The sequence below is a fragment of the Plecotus auritus genome (assembly GCF_963455305.1).
Source record: "Plecotus auritus genome assembly, chromosome: 9".
Lineage (NCBI taxonomy): Eukaryota > Metazoa > Chordata > Mammalia > Chiroptera > Vespertilionidae > Plecotus > Plecotus auritus.
This window is the reverse complement of record NC_137783.1, coordinates 81698937-81721983: the sequence shown is the minus strand read 5'-3', so window position 1 is coordinate 81721983 and position 23047 is coordinate 81698937. Positions and strand designations below refer to the sequence as shown.

At 40.2% G+C, this 23047-nt stretch overlaps 1 protein-coding gene across 1 annotated transcript in view; it reads right to left on the bottom strand.

Annotated features, from left to right (window-relative positions):
- The window catches only part of ATM (ATM serine/threonine kinase), a 158200-nt gene that overhangs the window by 58624 nt on the left and 76529 nt on the right, over positions 1-23047 (bottom strand). Inside the window, exons 30-33 of the mRNA XM_080641742.1 lie at positions 12740-12914; positions 11623-11787; positions 10693-10825; positions 94-189 (exon numbers count right to left, since the gene is read on the bottom strand). Of these exons, the coding sequence (XP_080497868.1) occupies positions 94-189; positions 10693-10825; positions 11623-11787; positions 12740-12914 (569 nt within the window). The remainder of the gene's footprint in view (positions 1-93; positions 190-10692; positions 10826-11622; positions 11788-12739; positions 12915-23047) is intronic.

Here is a 23047-nt window from a genome sequence, read left to right as displayed (position 1 = left end):
ATACCCAAAGTGATAAACTATTACTGATTTTGAAAATTATAAAGATGACCACTCAAAAAACAAAAAACTCAGTCATTCAGCCAAATAGTTTACCTAAAACTTCTCTTTCACCAGTGTGATTTAACGCCATCTTAGATAACTGTAACAAGCTGACAACCAGTTTCACCATTATGCCATCTTGTGGGTTACCTAGAAGCAGTTTTGAAAAAAAATTAAACTATAATGGAAACAACACTTTTCTTTATGATATTAAATTTTATATATTTAAATTATCTGACTAGAAAACTTTTACAAAGTTTTTTTTTTTAAATATATATATATATATATATTTTTTATTGATTTTCTACAGAGAGGAAGGGAGAGGGATAGAAAGTTAGAAACATCGATGAGAGAGAAACATCGATCAGCTGCCTCCTGCACACCTCCCACTGGAGATGTGCCCGCAACCAAGGTACATGCCCTTGACCGGAATCGAACCCGGGACCCTTCAGTCCGCAGGCCGACGCTCTATCCGCTGAGCCAAACCGGTTTCGGCAACTTTTACAAAGTTTTTTGAAAAGGTTTTAAATCATGAGCACTTCAAAAAATATTCAGTGATAACCAAACTATTCTCTGACCACAATGCTTTGAAATTAGAAATCAACTGCAAAAAAAAAAGTGGAAAAAAATACAAATCTGTGGAGGTTAAAAAAGATGCTACTGAAAAACCGACTGGGTCAAAGAAGAAATAAAATGAGAGATCAAAAGATATAGAAAGACAAATGAGAATGACAATATGACATATCAAATTTTGAGATACTGCAACTGTGGTAATAAGAAGGAAGTTTATATCATTACAGGCCAATATAAAGAAACAAGAAAAATCCCAAGTAAACAATCTAACAGTGCATATTAAAGAACTAGAAGGAGAAGAAAAGCAGCCCAAAGTAAGTAGAATAAAAAAAATAATGAAAATTAGAGCAGAATTAAATAAAATAGAGAGCTAAAGGACTATACAAAAAATTAAGGCAAAGGGCTGGTTCTTTGAAAGGTTAATAAAATTGACAAACATCTGGCTATACTCAGTAGAGAAAAGATAAGTAAATAAAATTAGAAAAGAAAGAGAAGTTACTACAGATATCACAGATATACAAAGGATCATTCAAGAACATTATGAAAGAACTAGAGGCCTGGTGCACAAAATTTGTGCACCGAGGGGGGGTTTTCCCTCAGCCCAGCCTGCACCCTCTCCAATTTGGGACCCCTCGGGGGATGTCCAACTGCTGGTTTAAACTGGCAGTCAGACATCCCTCTCACAATCCGGGACTGCTGGCTCCTAACTATTCGCCTGCCTGCCTACCTGTTCGCCCACTAACTGCTTCCCTGCCAGCTTGATTGACCCCTAACTGCCCCCCCCCTGCAGTCCTGGTCACCCCCAACTGCCCTCCCCTGCTGGCCTGATCACCCACAACTGCCCTCCCCTGCCAGCCATCTTGTGACGACATGGGGTGGCCATCTTGTGACGACGTGGGGGCAGCCATCTTGTGGCAGCCATCTTGTGTCGACATGGGGGTGGCCATATTGTGATGATGTGAGGGCACGAGGGCCACCTAGGCTTTTATTAGTATAGATATGACACTTAATTCAATAACCTAGAAGAAATGTATAGATTCCAACCTTCCTAGACTGAATAAATAAATAACCTTCCTAGACTAAATCATGAAGAACTGGAAAATCTAAACAGACCAATCAACAATAAGGAAATTGAAACGACCATCAAAAACCTCCCAAAAAGCATGGTCTAGATTTGACCTAAGAACCAGGTGGTCAAGGTTCAATTCCTGATCAGGGCATATGCCGGGCTGTGGGCTCAATTCCCAATAGGGGGTGTGCAGGAGGCAGCCGATCAATGACTCTCCCTCATCATTGAGGTTCCTATCTCTCTCGCTTCCTCTCTCTGAAATCAACGAAAAAAACATATTTAAAAAAAACAACTCCCAAAACGTTAAAAGTCCAAGACCAGATGGCTTCACTAGTGAATTCTACAATATATCCAAAGAAGACTGGATCTCTATCCTTCTCAAACTCTTCCAAAAATTTGAAGAAGAAGCTTCCTAACTCATTTTATGAGGTCAACATAACCATACTACCAAAACCTTGCAAGGATAACCTACGCAAAAAAGAGAAATACAGACCAATATCTCTGAAGAATACAGATGCAAAAATGCTAAACAAAACCCTAGCAAATCAAATACAATGATACATTAAAAACATAATACATCACGATGAAGTGGGGTTCATTTCAGAGGCACAAGGATGGTTCAACATATGCAAATAAATCAATGTGATATACCAAATTAACAAAATAAAAGGTAAAGATAATATGATCATATCAACAGATGCAGAAAAAGCACCTGACATGACACAACACCCATTTACAATTAAAACAATAAAATGGGTATAGAGAGAAAGTACCTCAATATAGTAAAGACCTTATATGATAAAACCTTAGTTAATATCATACTCAATGGTGAAAAACTGAAAGCTTTTCCTCTAAGATCAGGAACAATATAAGGATGTCCACTCTCATTACTCATATTCAACACAGTACTGGAAGTCATAGCCAGAGAAATCAGGTAAAAGAAAGAAATAAAAAGCATCCAAATTGGGAATGTAGAAGTAAACTTGTCACTTTTTACAGATGACATGATTCTTTATATGGAAAACCCTAACGATTCCACCAAAAAAGCTATTAGAAATAATAAACCAATACAGTAAGTTGCAAGATACAAAATAAATGTACAAAAATCCATTGCATTCTTACATGCTAATAATTACATTTCAGAAAAAGAAAGGAAAAAGATTTCTTTTGCAATTGCAAAATAATAAAATGCCTAGGGATAAACTTGAAGGGTGTGAAGGACCCATATACTAAAAATTACAAAGCTATTATTAAAAGAGATTGAAAAAGCTACAATAATATAGAAAGATATTCCATGTTCATGGACTGAATTAATCAACATAGTTAAAACGGCCATATTTCTCAAAGCAATATATAGATTTAATGCAATTCCCATAAAAATCCCAATGTCTTTTTTTCTAAAGAAATAGAACAGAAAATCATCAAATCTGTATGAACCCACAAAATACCCTGAATAGCCAACACAATCCTGAGAAAAAAGAACAAAGCTGGAATATCACATTCCCTGACTGCCAATTACTGTATACTACAAAGCAACAATATTCAAAACTGCATGTTATTGGCAGAAAAACGGACACACAGACCAATACCAAGAGAATTTGAGAGCCCAAAAATAAACCCACATGTATATGGTCAAATAATTTTCTTCTTTTTTAAAAAAATATATTTTATTGATTTTTTTTACAGAGAGGAAGGGGGAGGGATAGAGAATTAGAAACATCGATGAGAGAGAAACATCGATCAGCTGCCTCCTGCACACCCCCTACTGGGGATGTGCCCACAACCAAGGTACATGCCCTTGACTGGAATTGACCTGGGACCCTTCAGTCCCCAGGCCGACGCTCTATCCACTGAGCCAAACCAGTCAGGGCTGGTCAAATAATTTTTGACAAAAAAGCCAAAAACATACAATGGAGAAAAGAACGACTCTTCAATAAATGGTGCTAGGAAAATTGGAAAGCCACATGCAAAAGAATGAAACTAAACTGTTTCTCCCCATATACTAAAGTTATGGACCTTGGTCTTAGAGAGGATTTTGAGAATTTGACCCAAAAGGCAAAGGAAGTAAAAGCAACAGTAAAAGGGATATCAAACTAAAAAGACTCTGTACAGCAAAAGAAACCATCAATAAGACAAAAAGGCAACCAACAGAATGGGAGAAGATATTTGAAAACAACTCTGACAAGGGGTTAATATGCAAAATACATAGAGAACTCATACCACTCAACAACAAAAAACAAACATATAATTAAAAATGGGCAGAGCACCTGAACAGGCACTTCTTTCAAGAAAACATACCATGGACAATAGATATATGAAAAGGTACTCAACTTCTACAATGAAATACCACCTCACACCTGTTAGAGTGGCCATTATCAACAAGACAAGTAATAACAAGTGCTGGAGAGGCTGTGGAGAAAAAGGAACCATCACTTACTACTGGTAGGAATGTAAACTGGTATAGGCACTCTGGAAAACAGTTATATAGAGGTTCCTCAAAATATTAAGAATAGAGTTACTGAAAACAGTTATATAGAGGTTCTGCAAAATATTAAGAATAGAGTTACCACATGACCCTGCAACCCTCTTTTGGATATCTACCTGAAAAATTTGAAAACATTTATTCGCAAAGATATATGCACCCCTATGTTCAGTACGTTCACAGTGATCAAGACATGGAAACAACCAAAGTGTCCCTTGATAGATGATTAGATAAAGATGATGTGGTGCATATATACAACTAGAGGCCCGGTGCATGAAATTCATGCACTGGGGGTGGGGCCGTCCCTCAGCCCAGCCTGCTACCTCTCACAGACTGGGAGCCCTCAGGGGATGTCCTACTGATGGCTTAGGCCCGCTCTCCATGCAATGTGACCTCCCTCTGCGGGAGTTGACCGGGCTGATCAGGGGAAGGCTCCAGGCCCATCACCCCACTGCTGCTGCCACTGCCGTCCACTGCAGCCTCCAAGGTGTTTTCATCAACATGGACTCCAGTCCCTTCACCACAAAAAAATGACAACTTTCTTTAGGCATTTTCAAGACTTGTCTTTCATAGGATATGACATTTCTTTCTTTCTTTTTTTATCCTCACCTGAGGATATGTTTCCATTGAATTTTAGAGAGAGGGAGAGACAGAGAGAAACATCAGTGTGAGATGGAAACTTCGATTGGTTGCCTCTTGCATGAGCCCTGACCTGGGCCCCGGCCAGGGAGAGGCCTGCAACCTAGGTACATGCCCTTGATCAGAATCGAATCGGACCCTGCGGTCGGCAGGCCAAGGCTCTATCCACTGGCTAGGGCAGGATATGACATTTTTTTTAAACATATTTTATTGATTTTCCACAGAGGGGAAGGGAGAGGGATAGTTAAAAACATCGATGAGAGAGAACATCGATCAGCTGCCTCCTCTCCTGCACACCCCCCACTGGGGATGTGCCTGCAACCAAGGTACATGTCCTTGACCAGAATCGAACCTGGGACCCTTCAGTCCGCAGGCCGATGCTCTATCCACTGAGCCAAACCAGTTAGGGCGGGATATGACATTTCTTAGTCCCTCCAGCAGTGGACCTTAGTTTTTTCCTCCAGGAGTGTGGTGGGAAAACCCTAGATCAGTGGTCGGAAAAATGCAGCTCGCGAGCCACATGCGGCTCTTTGGCCCCTTGAGTGTGGCTCTTCCACAAAATACCACATGCAGATGCGCACGTACAGTACGATTGAAACTTTGTGGCCCATGCGCAGAAGTTGGTTTTCGGCTCTCAAAAGAAATTTCAATCATTGTACTGTTGATATTTGTCTCTGTTGACTAATGAGTTTGCCGACCACTGCCCTATATCACCTTCTTTGATTCTTATTACCCAAGTTACCAAGAACACTGCGAGTGGTGGCGAACAGGGAGCTTAGCCAATAAGTGGTCAAAAAAAGTGTTTCCTCTGCAGCTCACGCACAGAGGCCCCCCTGCATTGTGTCCGCTGGGGTGGGGGCATGCTCCGAGCCCTGCAGTGACCACCGGGAGTTCGCCCCCAGCCCTGCGTTGTGTCTGCTGGGCTGGGGGCGTGCTGCCTGCCCAGACGCCCTCCCTCCCTCCGAGGCCGGGGCATGAGACACTGGCCTCATCGCCAGGGCGACAACGCCAGCGTCCTGCCCCAGCCGCTATGGGCTCCGCCATCTTTGGGACGGAGTGACAGTTTATTTGCATATTGCTCTTTTATTAGATTAGATGGGTTACTACTCAGCCATAAGAAAACATGAAATACTGCCATGAACGGATCTTGAGAATATCATGCTAAGTGAAATAAGTTAGAAAAAAGTTAAGAATCATATGATTTCACTCATATGTGAGATATAAAACTGAAAGCAACAAATGAACCAATAAAAACTCATAGATACAGACAATAGCATGGTAGTTACCAGAGGGAAAGAGGGTAGGGGTGGAGATTAGTGAAGGTAGAGGGGTCAAATATATGGTGAAACAAGATTTGACTTTGAGTGATGGGCACACAATGCAGTATACACATAATGTATCATAGAATTATACATTTGAAACATATATAACTTTATTCACCAATGTCACACCAATAAATTTAATATAACAATAAAAAATAAAATGAAGTAAATGTATTTGAATTTCCCTATGAAATAAAACTATGTAAAAGTGATCAACATTTGGCAGAAAGAAAAATTTCTTAAGTTGTACAGAAAAATTAATACCTTAGCAAAATCACAAACACAAAAATCATTCAACATGATTAGGAGCTAGAAGAAACCCTGGGAGATATGCTTGGGTTTTAACTTCTAGCATTCGGTCTATACCAGAACTATCAAAGAGAACTTTGGACAATGAGGGAAATATTCTATAATCTGCACTGTCCAATGATAGCCACTTAGCTACATGTTACTACTGAAAACTTGACATGTGCTAGTATGATGAAAAAACTGAATTTTAAATTTTTTTGTTTTAATTCATTCCAATTTAAGTCGCTACAAAGAGCTAGTGGCTGTATTGGACAAGATATGTTAGACCAGTAGTTGGCAAACTGTGGCTCGCGAGCCACATGCGGCTCTTTGGCCCCTTGAGTGTGGCTCTTCCACAAAATACCACGTGCGGGCACGCACGTACAGTGTGATTGAAACTTCGTGGCCCATGTGCAGAAGTCAGTTTTCGGCTCTCAAAAGAAATTTCAATCATTGTACTGTTGATATTTGTCTCTGTTAACTAATGAGTTTGCCAACCACTGTGTTAGACCAATAAAATACCCAAATAAATGATAATAAGAGATACAGGCGTTCATATCTTATATATATTTAGACATAAAAATGAATACACTAGAATCTCAGAATTCAGGTGGCTATCAAAATTAGTTTTAAAAAGTACTTAGGATAAAAAGAATGCAATAGAAATACAAAATTAATGAGCACAGAAAGATGAAAATCAAATAAGTAGATTTTGAATTCTTTACCTGACTTCTCCAAAGAGGGGATACAAATGGCCAAGAGATATATGAAAAAATGCTCAGTCACTAATCATCAGGGAGATGCAAATTAAAATGACAGTGACATACCACTTCACACCGGTCAGAATGGCTACCATCAACAAATCATCAAATGCCCTTGACCAGAATCGAACCTGGGACCCTTCATGCTGGCTAAGATGTAGAGAAAAGAGAACCCTAGTAGACTGAATGTAGGAATGCAGACGGTATAGCCACTATGGAAAACAGTGTGGAGTTTCCTCAAAAGATTAAAATATGGAACTGCCCATTTCTAGGAATATATCCTAAAAAGCCTGAAACACCAATCAGAAAGAATATATGCACCCCTATGTTCACAGAAGTGTTATTTACAATAAGATCTGGAAACACCCAAGTGCCCATCCATAGTTGAGTGGATAAAAAAGGTATGGTGCATTCACACATGGAATACTATGCAACTATAAAAAAGAACCTTTCACCCTGCGAAACAACATGGAGGGACCTGGAGAGTGTTATGCTAAGCGAAATAAGCCAGTCAGAGAAAGACAAATACCACAAGATCTCATTTATATATGGAAGCTAATGAACAAAATAAACTGACAAACAAAATACAAATAGAGACATGGAAGCATGCAAAAGATTAAGGATTCTCAGAGGGAAGGGAGTGGGGGGCGGGAAAAGATTAACCAAAGAGAATATATACCTGTATGCATAACCCATGGACAAAGACAATAGTGGGGCAGGGGACAGGAGTGGGGAGGAAGGGATCAATGAGAGGGAAAAAAAGGGGGACATCTGTAATACTTTCAACAATAAAGATAAACTAAAAAAAAACATAAGTAGAAAAAGATTCCCCCGCCGAAACCGGTTTGGCTCAGTGGATAGAGCGTCGGCCTGCGGACTGAAGGGTCCCGGGTTCGATTCCGGTCAAGGGCATGTACCTTGGTTGCGGGCACATCCCCAGTGGGAGGTGTGCAGGAGGCAGCTGATCGATGTTTCTCTCTCATCGATGTTTCTAGCTCTCTATCCCTCTCCCTTCCTCTCTGTAAAATATCAATAAAATATATTTAAAAAAAAAAAAAAAAAAGATTCCCCCAAGTGCAATAGTATAATAACTCAAACTCAAATTAAATTAATGTAAAAATGTTTCTTAAGGAAAACAAAGCTAGAAACATATATATATATATATATATATATATATATATATATATGTGTGTGTGTGTGTGTGTGTGTATGCAAACATACATATATGTACATATATGTACATATATAAACATAAAACACACATACTTAAATGATGTTTAAAATAAGACAAATTTCTTTTATTTAAATAAGTTTTAGCCCTGATTGGTTTGGCTCAGTGGCTAGAGCATCAGCCTGCGGACTGAAGGGTCCCAGGTTCGATTCTGGTCAAGGGCATGTACCTTGGTTGCGGGCACATCCCCAGTAGGGACGTGCAGGAGGCAGCTGGTCGATGTTTCCAACTCTCTATCCCTCTCCCTTCTTCTCTGTAAAAAAATCAATAAAATATATTTAAAAAAAAAAAGTTTTAGACAAAAAAAAAAGGAAAGAAGTTGGAGTAGTAGGCAGACATACCTTGTATGCCTGGCTCTAAAAAATTCATGTCTCTTTTAGGCAGCAGAAAGTTAACCTTTTTTAAAAAATGTATATATATATTTTTTAAATTGATTTCAGAGAGGAATGGAGAGGGAGAGAAAGATGGAAACATCAATGATGAGAGAATCATTGATCGGCTGCCTCCTGCACACCCCCCAATGGGGATCGAGCCCGCAACCCGGGCATGTGCCCTTGAATGGAATTGAACCCAGGACCATTCAGTCCACAGGCCCGACACTCTATCCACTGAGCCAAACCAGCTAGGGCAGCCGTGGGCAAACTACGGCCCACGGGCCGGATTCGGCCCGTTCGGCTGTTCTATCCGGCCCGCGGAGCCGAAAGAGCGGAGGGTTCTCTTGCTCTCCCCTCCACTCCTTTACTTTGAATTTATATTAGTTCACACAAACACTCCATCCATGCTTTTGTTCCGGCCCTCCAGTCCAGTTTAAGAACCAATGTGGCCCTCAAGTCAAAAAGTTTGCCCACCCCTGAGCTAGGGCAAGTTAACCTTTTTTTTTTTTAATATATTTTATTGATTTTTTACAGAGAGGAAGGGAGAGGGATAGAGAGTTAGAAACATCGATGAGAGAGAGACATCGATCAGCTGCCTCCTGCACACCCCCCACTGGGGATGTGCCCGCAACCAAGGTACATGCCCCTGACCGGAATCGAACCCGGGACCCTTCAGTCTGCAGGCCGACGCTCTATCCACTGAGCCAAACCGGCTTCGGCGGCAAGTTAACCTTTTTTAAGCAATGAAATAACATAATCATGTTTGGGTTTGGAGAAATCATTCTGGCAGTGGTATAGAGGATGGATAAAGTGGGAGTAGTTCAAGGTGAGAAGACCATTAGGAAGTCTTTTATAGTTAGAGGCCCAGTGCATGAAATTCGTGCACGGGGAGGTGTCCCTCAGCCCAACCTGCACCCTCTCCAATCTGGGACCCCTTGAGGAATGTCTGACTGCCCGTTTAGGCCCGATCCTACCGGGATTGGGCCTAAACGGGCAGTCAGACATCCCTCTCACAATCCAGGAATGCTGGCTCCCAACTGCTCGCCTGCCTGCCTTCCTGATTGCCCCTAAATACTTCTGCCTGCCAGCCTGATCACCCCCTAACTGCCCTCCCCTGCAGGCCTGGTCACCCCTAACTGCCCTCCCCTGCAGGCCTGGTCACCCCTAACTGCCCTCCCCTGCAGGCCTGATCCCCTCCAACTGCTCTCCCCTGCAGGCCTGATCCCCTCCAACTGCTCTCCCCTGCAGGCCAGGGTCCCCCCCAACTGCCCTTCCCTGCAGGCCCAGTTGCCCCCAACTTCCCTTCTCTGCTGGCCTAGTCACCCCTAAATGCCCTCCCCTGCAGGCTTGATCACCCCCAACTGCCCTCCCTTGCAGGCCTGGTCCCTCCCAACTGCCCTCCTCTGCTGGTCATCTTGTGGTGGCCATCTTGTGTCCACATGGGGCAGCCATCTTTGACCACATGGGGACAGCCATCTTGTGTGTTGGAGTGATGGTCAATTTGCATATTACTCTTTTATTAGATAGGACTAGTGACCCAGTGTTGGAAATCGCATGAGACCCAGACCCGTGGGAAATCACGTAAGACCCGGGACCCCAGACCCCACCACACCACGGGATTTCCCCAAGTCCCACCGGTGCCCCAAGACTCAGAGTCAAGTCCCTGCCACCCGTGTGCGCCTCGCCGAGCACACAGCCCCACCCACCTCGTCGTGCATGCAGCCTCCTGGTGACCGGTCTTTGGTTGTTATGGCGTTAGGGACACTGGGTTTTTATAATATAGATGAGAAATGGTGAAAGTCTGAACTAAATGATGAGAATCTAAGTCCATGGCAATTAAACCAACAGTAAGAATTTATAAAAGATTCTTTAAAAGGAATAGGTACAAAAAACCCACGTCATTAAAATTAGTACCTTGAGAGGCTCTCATGAGCTCCATCATCTGATCTTTATGTTGTTCTAGCTGTCTTCGAAGATCCTTCAATCCTTCAAGCCTTGTCAATGGAAGTGCATCATAAACACTTACTGAGAGAAAATGGTTAATTTCCTAAAAGAGAAAATTCGTTAAAAATGGAATTACTTTTGACATGTATTGGTTAAGTCTGTGAAATAAAACTTGAAAAAAAATTAGTAAGTGCCTTTTATAGATACATCTCACTATTACTACCAAACAAGTTAGAAGTAAATTATTTCCTCTATTTCAAACCCTACAATGTTTTAATTTAAATTCTAATAGATTCCCTCAAGATATAATAGATTGCAAGATTATAGCAATAATTTTACTCAATTGGAAAAGAAAGCTTAAATTTCTATTCACTTAGTACTGTAACTAGTTTTAGATCTTAATATATTTACCTATATTTTCATATTGATATATAGCAAAATACAGAGCATCATTTTTAAATTATAATAAGATTTATAAGGAAAAATGTATCTGGACATACTTTTGAAGTTTATAAAGATTAAGACAGAACTAAAATTTGAAAAACTCTTTAAAAAGTTAATATCTCGAATTCAAATATTAAATTGTCCCTCAAAGAATCAGGTAGTAATTTTGAGATATGAATGGAGCTTATGCATATGAAAATCAAGCATATGTTATATCATATCTCTTCAATATTTAAATTATGTTTACAAAAAAACTTTGATATTTATATTTTCATTGCAACACAAGAGGATATATTAAGATTCAGTTTTTTATTTTATAGGTTTGTTCTCATGCTATATTTATCATAATTTTTAAAAACATTCAGTTTTTCACATTTAAAGCATCGTAGGTTTTCAAAAGGTACTACTGTCTATCCTTTCTAATATAAAATAGTAAGATGGTGGAATAATTATTACCTCCAAGAGTGAAAAGGGTCCTCTACTGTATTTGATTTTCTGTTGAGTAATACGCAAATCCTTAAAGACAACATGGTCGGGAAAAGGATCTAAAAGTTTAATCGTCATATAGAGGTTTTCATTGTCCTTGTTATCTATCACTAAGTATTTCAACAAGTCCAATACCTAAATATAATTTAAAAAGAAAAAATGAAAGGGGACAAATGACTTAATTATATTTTAAAGTAAAATAACCAAACCCGTTGTAATAAATAACAACTTTGCTAACCTAATTCAGATAAAATATTCTAATTACTTCTAAGGAACCCAGCTATTTCCATGTTTTCAAATGATTCAACAAACCGTTAAAGTGCTTTCAAATAATTCAACAAACCATTAAAGTATTTCTACAGGCTGGGCCCTGAGGTATAAAAATGCCAATATTACAGAAACATTTTATATAAGTAACTAGAGGCCCAGTGCATGAAACTCATGCACTTGAGGGGTGGTCCCTCTGCCCGGCCTGCACTCTCTCACAGTCTGGGAGCCCTCAGGGGATGTCCAACTGCCATGAGCCTGGCTTCTGGCAAAGCAGCGCTGACCTGTGGGAGCAGTGACCACCAGGGGGCAGCTCCTGCGATGAGCATCTGCCTCCCGGTGGTCAGTGCGCATCATAGTGACTGGCCATTCCCCCATTCGGTCGATTTACGTATTAGCCTTTTATTATATAGGATACCTTACACACCATCATAGTGGTGCAAACTGCTGTCCTTAGTTTCACTTCAGCATAAGAGACAGGAACTATTTATTAAATAAAAATTACAAGGTGTTCGGTAATTAAATGGTTATAAAAATAAATTCATTGAGAATGTTTTTCCAACCATTTTTTTAAAAAAGTTTCACTAAAATTACGAATTAGTAAACACAAAACATTCAGCTTCATTCAAGAATAATTTATACGTGTAATTCAAGTATCATTTTATTTTATTTTTTTTCCAGATTCCAAAATTGTTTTATTTTTTTTATTTTTATTTTTTTTCTTTTATATATATTTTTATTAAGGTATTATATGTGTACATATCTTACCATTGCCCCCCCACCCATCAAGTATTATTTTAAAAATGGTTTATGAAATTACCTGCTCCTGAATTTCCATCTGACTATCCACAAGGGGTATCAGTGTACCAACAATAACATGAAGATGATTTTCTAAAGCATCCTTACAGCAAGTCACTGCGGTGCGGCAAACATGGCTTAACAGGTCACAACAAAGGGAGAAGCTACGCAATGACACGTCCATAAAACGAGAAGGCCTATTATGGGGGGGGGGGGGGAACAATTAAGTTATAGACAACTACTTTGATATAAACTCATTCTATTGTCATTTTTATTCAGCAGCTCAAATTATGATATGGCTTGACATAAAAGTCACTTTCATATCCAAAAAGTGGCACCAGCAAAATGGTGGAGTAGGCAGCTCCAATCTCTCCCGAGACACTGAAAAACAAGAACTATGAGTTTGTTTCTGTATTGTTTGTTCATTTATTTTGTTAGATTTCACATATAAGTGAAATCATATATTTGTCTTCTCTTGTCTGACTTATTTCACTTAGCATAATACCCTCTAGGTTCATCTATGTTGTCACAAATAGCAAGATTTCATTCTTTTTTACAGCTGAGTAAGGTTCCAGTGTGTGTGTGTGTGTGTGTGTGTGTGTGTACCACACTGTCTTTGTCTAGTCACCTATTGATGGGCATTTTGGTTGCTTCTATATCTTGGATATTGGAAATAATGCTGTAATGAATATAGGGATGGATATATCTTTTCGAATTACTGTTTTGGATTTTTTTCAGATATTCAGAAGTGGAACTGCTGGGTCATAAGGTATTTCTATTTTGAATTTTTTGAGGAACCTCCACAATGTTCTCCATTGTAGCTGCACCAATTTACAATCCCACCAACAGAAACAAACTCATAGATACAGAGAACAAATTGATGGTGGTCAGATGGAATGAGTAATAGAGGATTGGGTGAAAAAGGTGAAAGAAATTAGGAAATACAGGTTTCCAGTTATAAAAATAGTCATGATGATGTAAGGTACAGCATAGGAAATACAGTCAATAATACTGCATTACCTTTATATGGTGTCAGATAGGTACCAGATTTATCAGGATGATCACATCATAAGATATATAAATGTCTAATCACTACGTTGTACTATGTGAAACTAATGTAATATTGCCTAAAAACTATAATTTAAAAATAAATTTTAAAAAAAGTTTAATAAGGAATGCAGCAGTGCCCTAGCCCAGTGGTCGGCAAACTTATTAGTCAACAGAGACAAATATCAACAGTATGATTGAAATTTCTTTTGAGAGCCAAAAACCGACTTCTGCACATGGGCCATCGCACTGTACGTGCACCCCCGCACGTGGTATTTTGTGGAAGAGCCACACTCAAGGGGCCAAAGAGCCGTATGTGGCTCGCGAGCCGCAGTTTGCCGACCACTGCCCTAGCCGGTTTGACTCAGCAGATAGAGCATCAGACTGAGGACTGAAGGGTCCCGGTTTAGATTCTGGTCAAGGGCACATGTCCGGGTTGTGGGCTCAATCCCCAGTAGGAGGCATTCAGGAGGCAGCCCATCAATTACTCTCTCCCATCATTGATGTTTCTCTCTCCCGTCCTCTCTAAAATCAATAAAATATGTTTTAAAAAAAAATACAGCAGCTCTACAGCTTGTCATGAAAAGATCTCCAAGAATCTTACCTAATAATTGACCATACCTCCACTACGCCACCAGCCAATCAGGAGTGATAAGGAAATTAAACCAACAAAGATGGCAGTTAATTTGCATACACAGGTGCAGAGTGACGGGGGCGGGACGCTTGAGAGGAGGCAGGTGTTCTGCCCCACCCCCGGTCTCTCAGGGCCTCCGGGCAGCGTGGGAAGGCAGGGCCAGAGCAGAAAGAGGCGGCTCCAGGGCCTGAGCGGAAAGGGGCTGGGCCGGAGTGGAAAGGTGGTGCTGGCAGCCAGGGAAAGGAAAGCCCATTCTAGCACGAATCTTCATGCATCGGGCTTCTAGTAGTATAAAATAAAAGCCATTTGTATCAAATAGCAAATTTTAAAAAAAAGAATTATCAGTACTTTATTAGAACTCTTGTAAATAGTCAAAGGTTTATAGCAATCAAGCAAACTCTTAACCAAGAAAAAGGCAACCTTAGAACTGCAGCAAAGCTCTGTGGTGATTTTAGTTGCCCTGTCCCACCCCCGCCCCAGGTTGGCCACAGTCTTAAAAACTGCATTCCCAAGGAGAATAATGGCGGCGGAATAGACAGACGTGTTCCGAGCCTTGTCCCGGAGCAGAAAGAAAGAACAGCTGAGGGTCGCGCAAGGAGTGTTTGTTGGCTGGTTGGGAGACAGCTGAATTCCAGAAGGAGGTGGGGGACTGCTGAACGGGGTTCCCCTGACCTGGCAGCAAGAACTGCGGCTGGGTCCCCTCCCGGAGCTGCGGGCTTGGACGCGGAGTCTGCGCCATCTTGATCCGGAAAGTGGAGCTTATCTGAAGCCTGAGAATCCACAACTGCGGCACCCCAGGAACAGCTGCGAGCCCCAGAACAACGCTCCCCAACTGGCGCAACCACACGGGTTCAGAGAAGCTCTACACTCCACCACGGAAAGGTCAGATTTCGCCTGGGATAAGGTGAGGTCTCTGGTCCCGGCGGGAGAGAGGAACGCGCGTTTTGCGGGAGCTGGAGGACCAGGGAAGTCTGTGCCTAGAAAAATCCGTGGCTGTAGGGGCTGGCGTGATCTGTGACTGTGGAAAGGGGTCCTCAGAGCTGCTAAGAGAAGGGCACTCTAAAAAGCAACCCATTTTGATCTGAAGTGCAGGGACACCCTAAGAATTTCAGGCAGTCCAGACTTACGCGCAGCCCGTGCGCTCCCTGGGTGCCTGGGCTTACTCGCAGTCCCGGAGTTCGCACACTTAGGCTTTTTCCTCTTCAAATCCCTGCTTCTGATTACTAAGCCCAATACATAGGATCACCCAGTTGGGGACACCCTGGGAGACTGCAGGGGAAGGTTGTTTTTCTGGAACCTGGGGATCAGAGCGGGGAGTGACCATCAGAGAGTCAGCTCTGAGGCAGACCACTCCCACAGGCCCCAGTGCCACAGGGAAAGAAGGCTCTAACACTGCCTAGAGAGGCCATAGATAGACCCGGAAGTCAATCCAGAAACACTGCCACCCAGGGGCTGAATCACAAATTAACTCTTGTGTACTCAAAAATAAAGGAATACGAGAAATTAAGACACACCGCCTGCTTAAAATCAGGACTGGCTTACAACACCGAAGAGCAGTGGATCGCAGGGAACTGCAATACTGTCTGGACTGAGAAACAGGTGTGCCAAACAGAAAAACAGAGGAAGTGAATGACCTTCACTACTCCACATTTTATTTTTACCTTTTATTTTTTTTATTTTTTTATTTTTTTTTAATTTTCATTTTTTGCATCTTTTAATCAAGAAACTTTTTTTTCTTTTTTCATCACTTGATTTTGCCTTTTTAATGATTACATTTTTATTTTCAATCCGTATTATTACTACTGCTATTTTATCTTTTTTTTTTATTTTTTTAAAGTGTCATTTTATTTTCTCTTCATTTTATTTTGGGATTAGGGTTCTACATTCTATTTTTTATCTTTCCTTTAGCATCGTTTTACTCTATCTCAACTCTACCTTTAGGCCATCACTCTCTTCCTAACCTCCCCCTTTTCAGTGTCCTGTTTGTCTTACCCTTTTACTGCTTTAGATTTTCCCTATTCTTTCTGTTTACCCCTTGTTAAAATTTCACCCTACTTACATATCTAATCCCCAATCCCCTGCTCCAAGTCCACATACACCTCTCCCTTCGCTGTCTGAGTTATCCATAAACTTGTCCTTATCTCTGTCCTTTTGTTGTTGTTTGCTTGAATGTAGATTATATCCAATTTTTATGCTTTTTTTGTGAGATTGTTTTGCTTATTCTTCTTTTGTTTATTCTTTTGTTTGTTTTGTGCTTCAGCTTAACCTTGCCTCACTCCATATTAGTTGGTGTTGTAGTTTGTACTAATCCCCAGGCACTTGTTGCTGGCATTTGCTGGGATTAGTGATTGTTCTATTGGAGTTTTATCCCCAATATATATAGTCTGTTCCCCTTTCTCTCTTAGTCAATTTCTTGTCTCTTACTTTTTTTTTTTTCTCTTTACTTTCCCTTTTCCCAATTTCATTTTCACACTCCTTTTTTCTTTCTTTCTTTCTTTCTTTCTTTTTTCCTCTTCTTCTTTCTCTCCTATCACCTAATTTGCCTTTCTCTGGTGGTCACCTTTATTGGAGGTTATTAATATCGTGAATACATTCCTGTTCAGTGCCTTGTGAGTTGTACCTGGTAGTGCTGTATTTTGTGCCTTTAAATCAACCCAGGAGAGAGAGAACTACATAACCAGACACCCAGAGAAGAGAGACCATGGGGAGACAAAGAAGCAGCCCGCATATGAAAGAAAAGCAGGCATCACCAGAAAAGGAAGTAAACGAAATGGAGGCAAGCAACCTTCCAGAAAAAGAATTCAGAGAAATGGTCATAAGGTGGCTGAAAAGAATGGAAGACAAATTCGACAATATGAGCAAGAACCAAGAGGAAATGAAGAAGAACCAAGAAGAAATGAAAAATGACATCGCTGCCGTAAAGAACTCAATAGAAAGCATCAAGAGTAGACTAGAAGAAGCAGAGGACCGCATCAGTGAGCTAGAAGACAAGATGGAAAAAAATACCCAAGAAAAGCAACTTCTAGAAAAAAAAATTAAAAGGCAGGAGGAGAGTCTAAGGGAACTTTGGGACAACACGAAACAAAACAACATCCGCATAATAGGGGTTCCAGAAGGAAAGGAAGCTGAGCAAGGAATAGAAAACCTCTTTGAAGAAATAATGACAGAAAATTTCCCAGATATAGGGAAGAAAAAACCCACACAAATCCAAGAAGCTCACAGAGTCCCAAGCAAAATGAACCCCAAAAGACCGACGCCAAGGCACATTATAATTGAATTGGCAAACACCAACGACAAAGTAAGAATCTTAAAAGCAGCAAGAGAGAGACAGAAAGTTACATACAAAGGAACCCCCATCAGACTAGCAACTGATTTCTCAACAGAAACTCATCAGGCCAGAAGGGAATGGAATGAAATATACAAAGTCATGCAAAGGAAGGGGCTGAATCCAAGAATACTGTACCCAGCAAGGCTGTCAATCAAAATTGAAGGTGAAATCAGGAGCTTCACAGACAAAAAAGGACTAAGGGAATTTATTACCACCAAACCAGCAATGCAAGAAATGCTAAAGGGTCTACTGTAAAAAAAAAAAAAAAAAAAAAAAAAAAAAGAAAGAAAGAAAGAAAGAAAGAAACAGGAAGCGAAGAAGTAACACAGGGGTAAAGAATAGGAATGGCGACAAATAAGTACCTATCAATAATAACTTTAAATGTAAATGGATTAAATGCCCCAATCAAAAGACATAGGGTAACAGATTGGATAAGAAAACACGACCCATATATCTGCTGTCTACAAGAAACCCACCTCAGAAAAAAAGACGCACACAGACTGAGGGTGAAGGGATGGAAAAAGGTTTTCCAGGCAAATGGAACTGAAAAAAAAGCTGGGGTAGCAATACTTATTTCTGACAAATTAGATCTCAAACTGAAGGACATAACAAGAGATAAGGAAGGCCATTTCATAATACTAAAGGGAGCAATCCAACAAGAAGAAATAACTCTGGTAAACATATATGCACCCAATACAGGAGCACCCAAATACATAAAAAAACTCCTGGAGGATATCAAGGGAGACATTGACAGCAATACAATCATAGTAGGAGACTTTAATACCCCACTATCACCATTGGACAAATCCTCTAAACAAAACATCAGCAAAGAAACATCAATCCTAAATGACTCACTAGACCAGATGGAATTAATTGACATCTTCAGAACATTTCACCCCAAAGCCACAGAATATACATTCTTCTCAAGCGCACATGGGTCATTTTCAAAGATAGACCATATGTTGGGACATAGGCAAAGTCTCTTCAAATTCAAGAAGATAGAAATCATATCAAGCATCTTCTCAGACCACAGTGGCATAAAACTGGAAATCAACTACAATAAAAACAACCCAAAGAAATCAAACACATGGAGACTAAACAGCATGCTATTAAACCATGACTGGGTTACCAGAGAGATCAAAGAAGAAATAAAATACATCATGACAACAAATGACAATGAAAACACTACAATCCAAAATCTATGGGACACAGCGAAAGCAGTCTTGAGAGGGAAGTTCATAGCTCTACAAGCCTACTGCAAAAAACAAGAAACAGGGGTAATAAATTACCTAACCCAACAACTCAAAGAGTTAGAAAAAGAGCAACAAGAAAAGCCCAGTGTAAGCAGAAGGAAGGAAATAATAAAGATCAGAGCACAGATAAACGACATAGAGACCAAAGAAACAATACAAAAGATCAACAAAACCAAGAGCTGGTTCTTTGAAAGGATAAACAAGATTGATGAACCTCTAGCCAGGCTCACCAAGAAGCAAAGGGAGAGGACCCAAATAAACAAGATCAGAAATGAAAGAGGTGAAATAACAACAGATCCCGCCGAAATACAAAGGATTGTTAAAAAATACTACGAACAACTCTATTCCAACAAACTGGACAACCTGGAGGAAATGGACATATTCCTAGAAAAATATAACCTTCCAAAACTCAATCAGGAAGAATCTAAACAGCTCAACATGCCAGTAACTATGGAAGAAATTGAAGCAGTCATCAAAGAGCTTCCGGCAAACAAAAGCCCGGGGCCAGATGGCTTCACAGGAGAGTTCTACCAAACATTCAAGGAAGAACTAAAACCTATCCTCCTCAGACTATTCCAAAAAATTCAAGAGGAAGGAACACTTCCAAGCTCCTTCTATGAAGCCAGCATCACCCTAATACCAAAACCAGATAAAGACAACACAATGAAAGAGAATTACAGGCCAATATCCCTCATGAATGTAGATGCCAAAATCCTCAACAAAATTCTAGCAAATAGGATCCAGCAGTACATCAGAAAGATCATACACCATGACCAAGTAGGGTTTATCCCAGGAATGCAAGGATGGTTCAATATCCGCAAATCAATAAATGTGATACATCACATAAACAAATTGAGAGATAAAAATCACATAGTCATATCAATTGATGCAGAAAAAGCATTTGACAAAATCCAACACCCTTTCTTGATAAAAACTCTCAACAAGGTGGGAATAGAAGGATCATACCTCAACATCATAAAAGCTATATATGATAAACCCACAGCTAACATCATACTCAATGGGCAAAAACTAAAAGCATTTCCCCTAAGAACAGGAACAAGACAGGGATGCCCACTCTCACCACTCCTGTTTGACATAGTACTGGAAGTATTAGCCACTGCAATTAGACAAGAAGAAGAAATAAAAGGCATCCAAATTGGAAAAGAAGAAGTAAAGCTGTCCTTATTTGCAGATGACATGATATTGTACATAAAAAACCCGAAAGACTCCATCAAAAAACTAACAGACTTAATAAATGAATTCGGCAATGTAGCAGGATACAAAATTAACACCAAGAAATCTATGGCATTTCTATACACCAACAATGAACTTACAGAAAGAGAGACTAAAAAAGCAATCCCATTTTCCATCGCACCAAAAAAATTAAGATACTTAGGAATAAACCTAACCAAGGAGGTAAAAGACCTATATGCGGAAAACTACAGGACACTGAAAAAAGAGATAGAGGAAGATGTAAACAGATGGAAGAACATACCATGTTCATGGATTGGTAGAATCAACATCATTAAAATGTCCATACTACCCAAAGCAATCTATAGATTCAATGCACTCCCCATTAAAATACCAACGGCGTATTTCACAGACCTAGAAAGAACTCTCCAAAAATTCATCTGGAATAAAAAAAGACCCCGAATAGCCACAGCAATCCTGAGAAAGAAGAATAAAGTAGGAGGGATCTCAATACCAGATTTCAAGCTGTATTACAAAGCCACTGTCATCAAAACAGCCTGGTACTGGCACAAGAACAGACATATAGATCAATGGAACAGAATAGAGAATCCAGATATCGACCCAAACCAATATGCGCACTTAATATTTGACAAAGGAGGCATGAGCATACAATGGAGTCAAGACAGTCTCTTTAATAAATGGTGTTGGGAAAATTGGACAGATACATGCAAAAAAATGAAACTAGATCACCAACTTACACCATACACAAAAATAAACTCAAAATGGGTACAGGACTTAAATATAAGACGGGAAACCATAAAAATACTAGAGGAATCCACAGGCAGCAAAATCTCAGACATTTGCCAAAAGAACTTTTTCAGTGATACTGCCCCTAGGGCAATGGAAGCCAAACAGAAAATAAACAAATGGGACTACATCAAAATAAAAAGCTTTTGCACAGCAAAAGAAACCATCAACAAAACAACTAGAAACCCCACTGTATGGGAGAACATATTTGCAAATGGTATCACTGATAAAGGTTTAATTTCCAACATCTACAGGCAGCTTATACAACTTAATAAAAGGAAGATAAATGATCCAATAAAAAAATGGGCAACGGACCTAAATAGAAGCTTTTCGAAAGAAGACAGAAGGAAGGCCAAGAGACACATGAAAACATGCTCAAAGTCACTAATTATCCGAGAGATGCAAATCAAAACAACAATGCGATACCATCTCACACCTGTCAGAATGGCTATCATCAACAAATCAACAAACGACAAGTGTTGGCGAGGATGCGGAGAAAAAGGAACCCTCGTGCACTGCTGGTGGGAATGCAGACTGGTGCAGCCACTGTGGAGAACAGTATGGAGTTTCCTCAAAAAACTGAAAATGGAACTCCCATTTGACCCAGTAATCCCACTCCTAGGAATATATCCTAAGAAACCAGAAACACCAATCAGAAAGGATATATGCACCCCTATGTTCATAGCAGCACAATTTACAATAGCTAAGATTTGGAAACAGCCTAGGTGCCCATCAGCAGATGACTGGATCAGAAAACTATGGTACATCTACACAATGGAATACTACGCTGCCGTAAAAAAGAAGGAATTACTACCATTTGTAGGCACTTGGATGGAATTAGAGAACATTATGCTAAGTGAAATAAGCCAGTCAATGAAAGAAAAATACCACATGATCCCACTCATTTGGGGATAATGAAAAACATTATAAACTGATGAACAAAAAGATAGTTACAGAGGCAGTAAAGCATCAAACAGACTGTCAAATTACAGTGGTAAGGTTAGGGAGAGGTGGGGGAAATAAGAGATCAACTGAAGGACTTATATGCATGTATATAAGAGTAACCAACGGATGCAAAACATTGGGGGGTGAGGGCATGTATGGGAGTGGGGTGGGGGTGGGGGGCAATGGTAAGATATGTACACATATAATACCTTAATAAAAATTTGAAAAAAACAAAAAAAAACAAAACTGCATTCCCCACTGGTCCTTAGTTCTCGAGAAAGCAGAGCAGACTTCACTCACATATTACTGTGTATGTCTGTTCTAAACCTGTCTGAGAGATATCTGAAGGCTGGAAAGGCTGTGGGCGTTGCTTGAAAACATTAAGCTAGCCAACAAACCCATAGCTGCCTGGGACCAAAAATTATTGTTGACACATACAACTGAATGCCTGATTACCTAGGAGGGAGAATTGGGAAGAGCTTCCTTGGGAAATTAGAGCACTAAGATTCACCCACATATTTGGGGAATTTAGGAAGCCACACACATGCCCAAAGTAAGATGCTTGCTCAGAAACTACCTTTGAAGACCACAAGCTTACACTTTGGGCTGATCCCTAGGCGCAGTGCAAACCTGGCTAAGGGCTAAGGGAGAGTCCTATCTGCCAATCTACAGAGGACAAAAGGTTTCTCTCTCTCTTTTTCTGGTTCCGGGTATTCTAGGAAATATCCATCAAAACACTACCTGAACACAAGTTAAGAACAGTCTTCAATGACCACACATAGCAAGGAATACATTCCCTGTAAAAATAGTTGAATAAACTCAGGAAGGAAATGGACTACTATAGCCTTCAACAATAACAAAAAAAAGTCAAACCCAGGACAAGGGGAAATCTGGTTTCCACAGTTACATTATAACAGTAAAAACGTCCCATTTTCAAGAAGAAAATCACAAGGAAATTATTAAGGAAATTAGATAAGTATGGCCCATTCATAGGAATATACAGTATATAGTGACTGAAACAGTTCCTGAGGAAATTGAGATAATAGAATAGTCAATGGTCCTAAATATGCTGAAAGGGATTAGAGACCAAGGAAAATGAAGAGACAGCATACCAACATTTGTGGA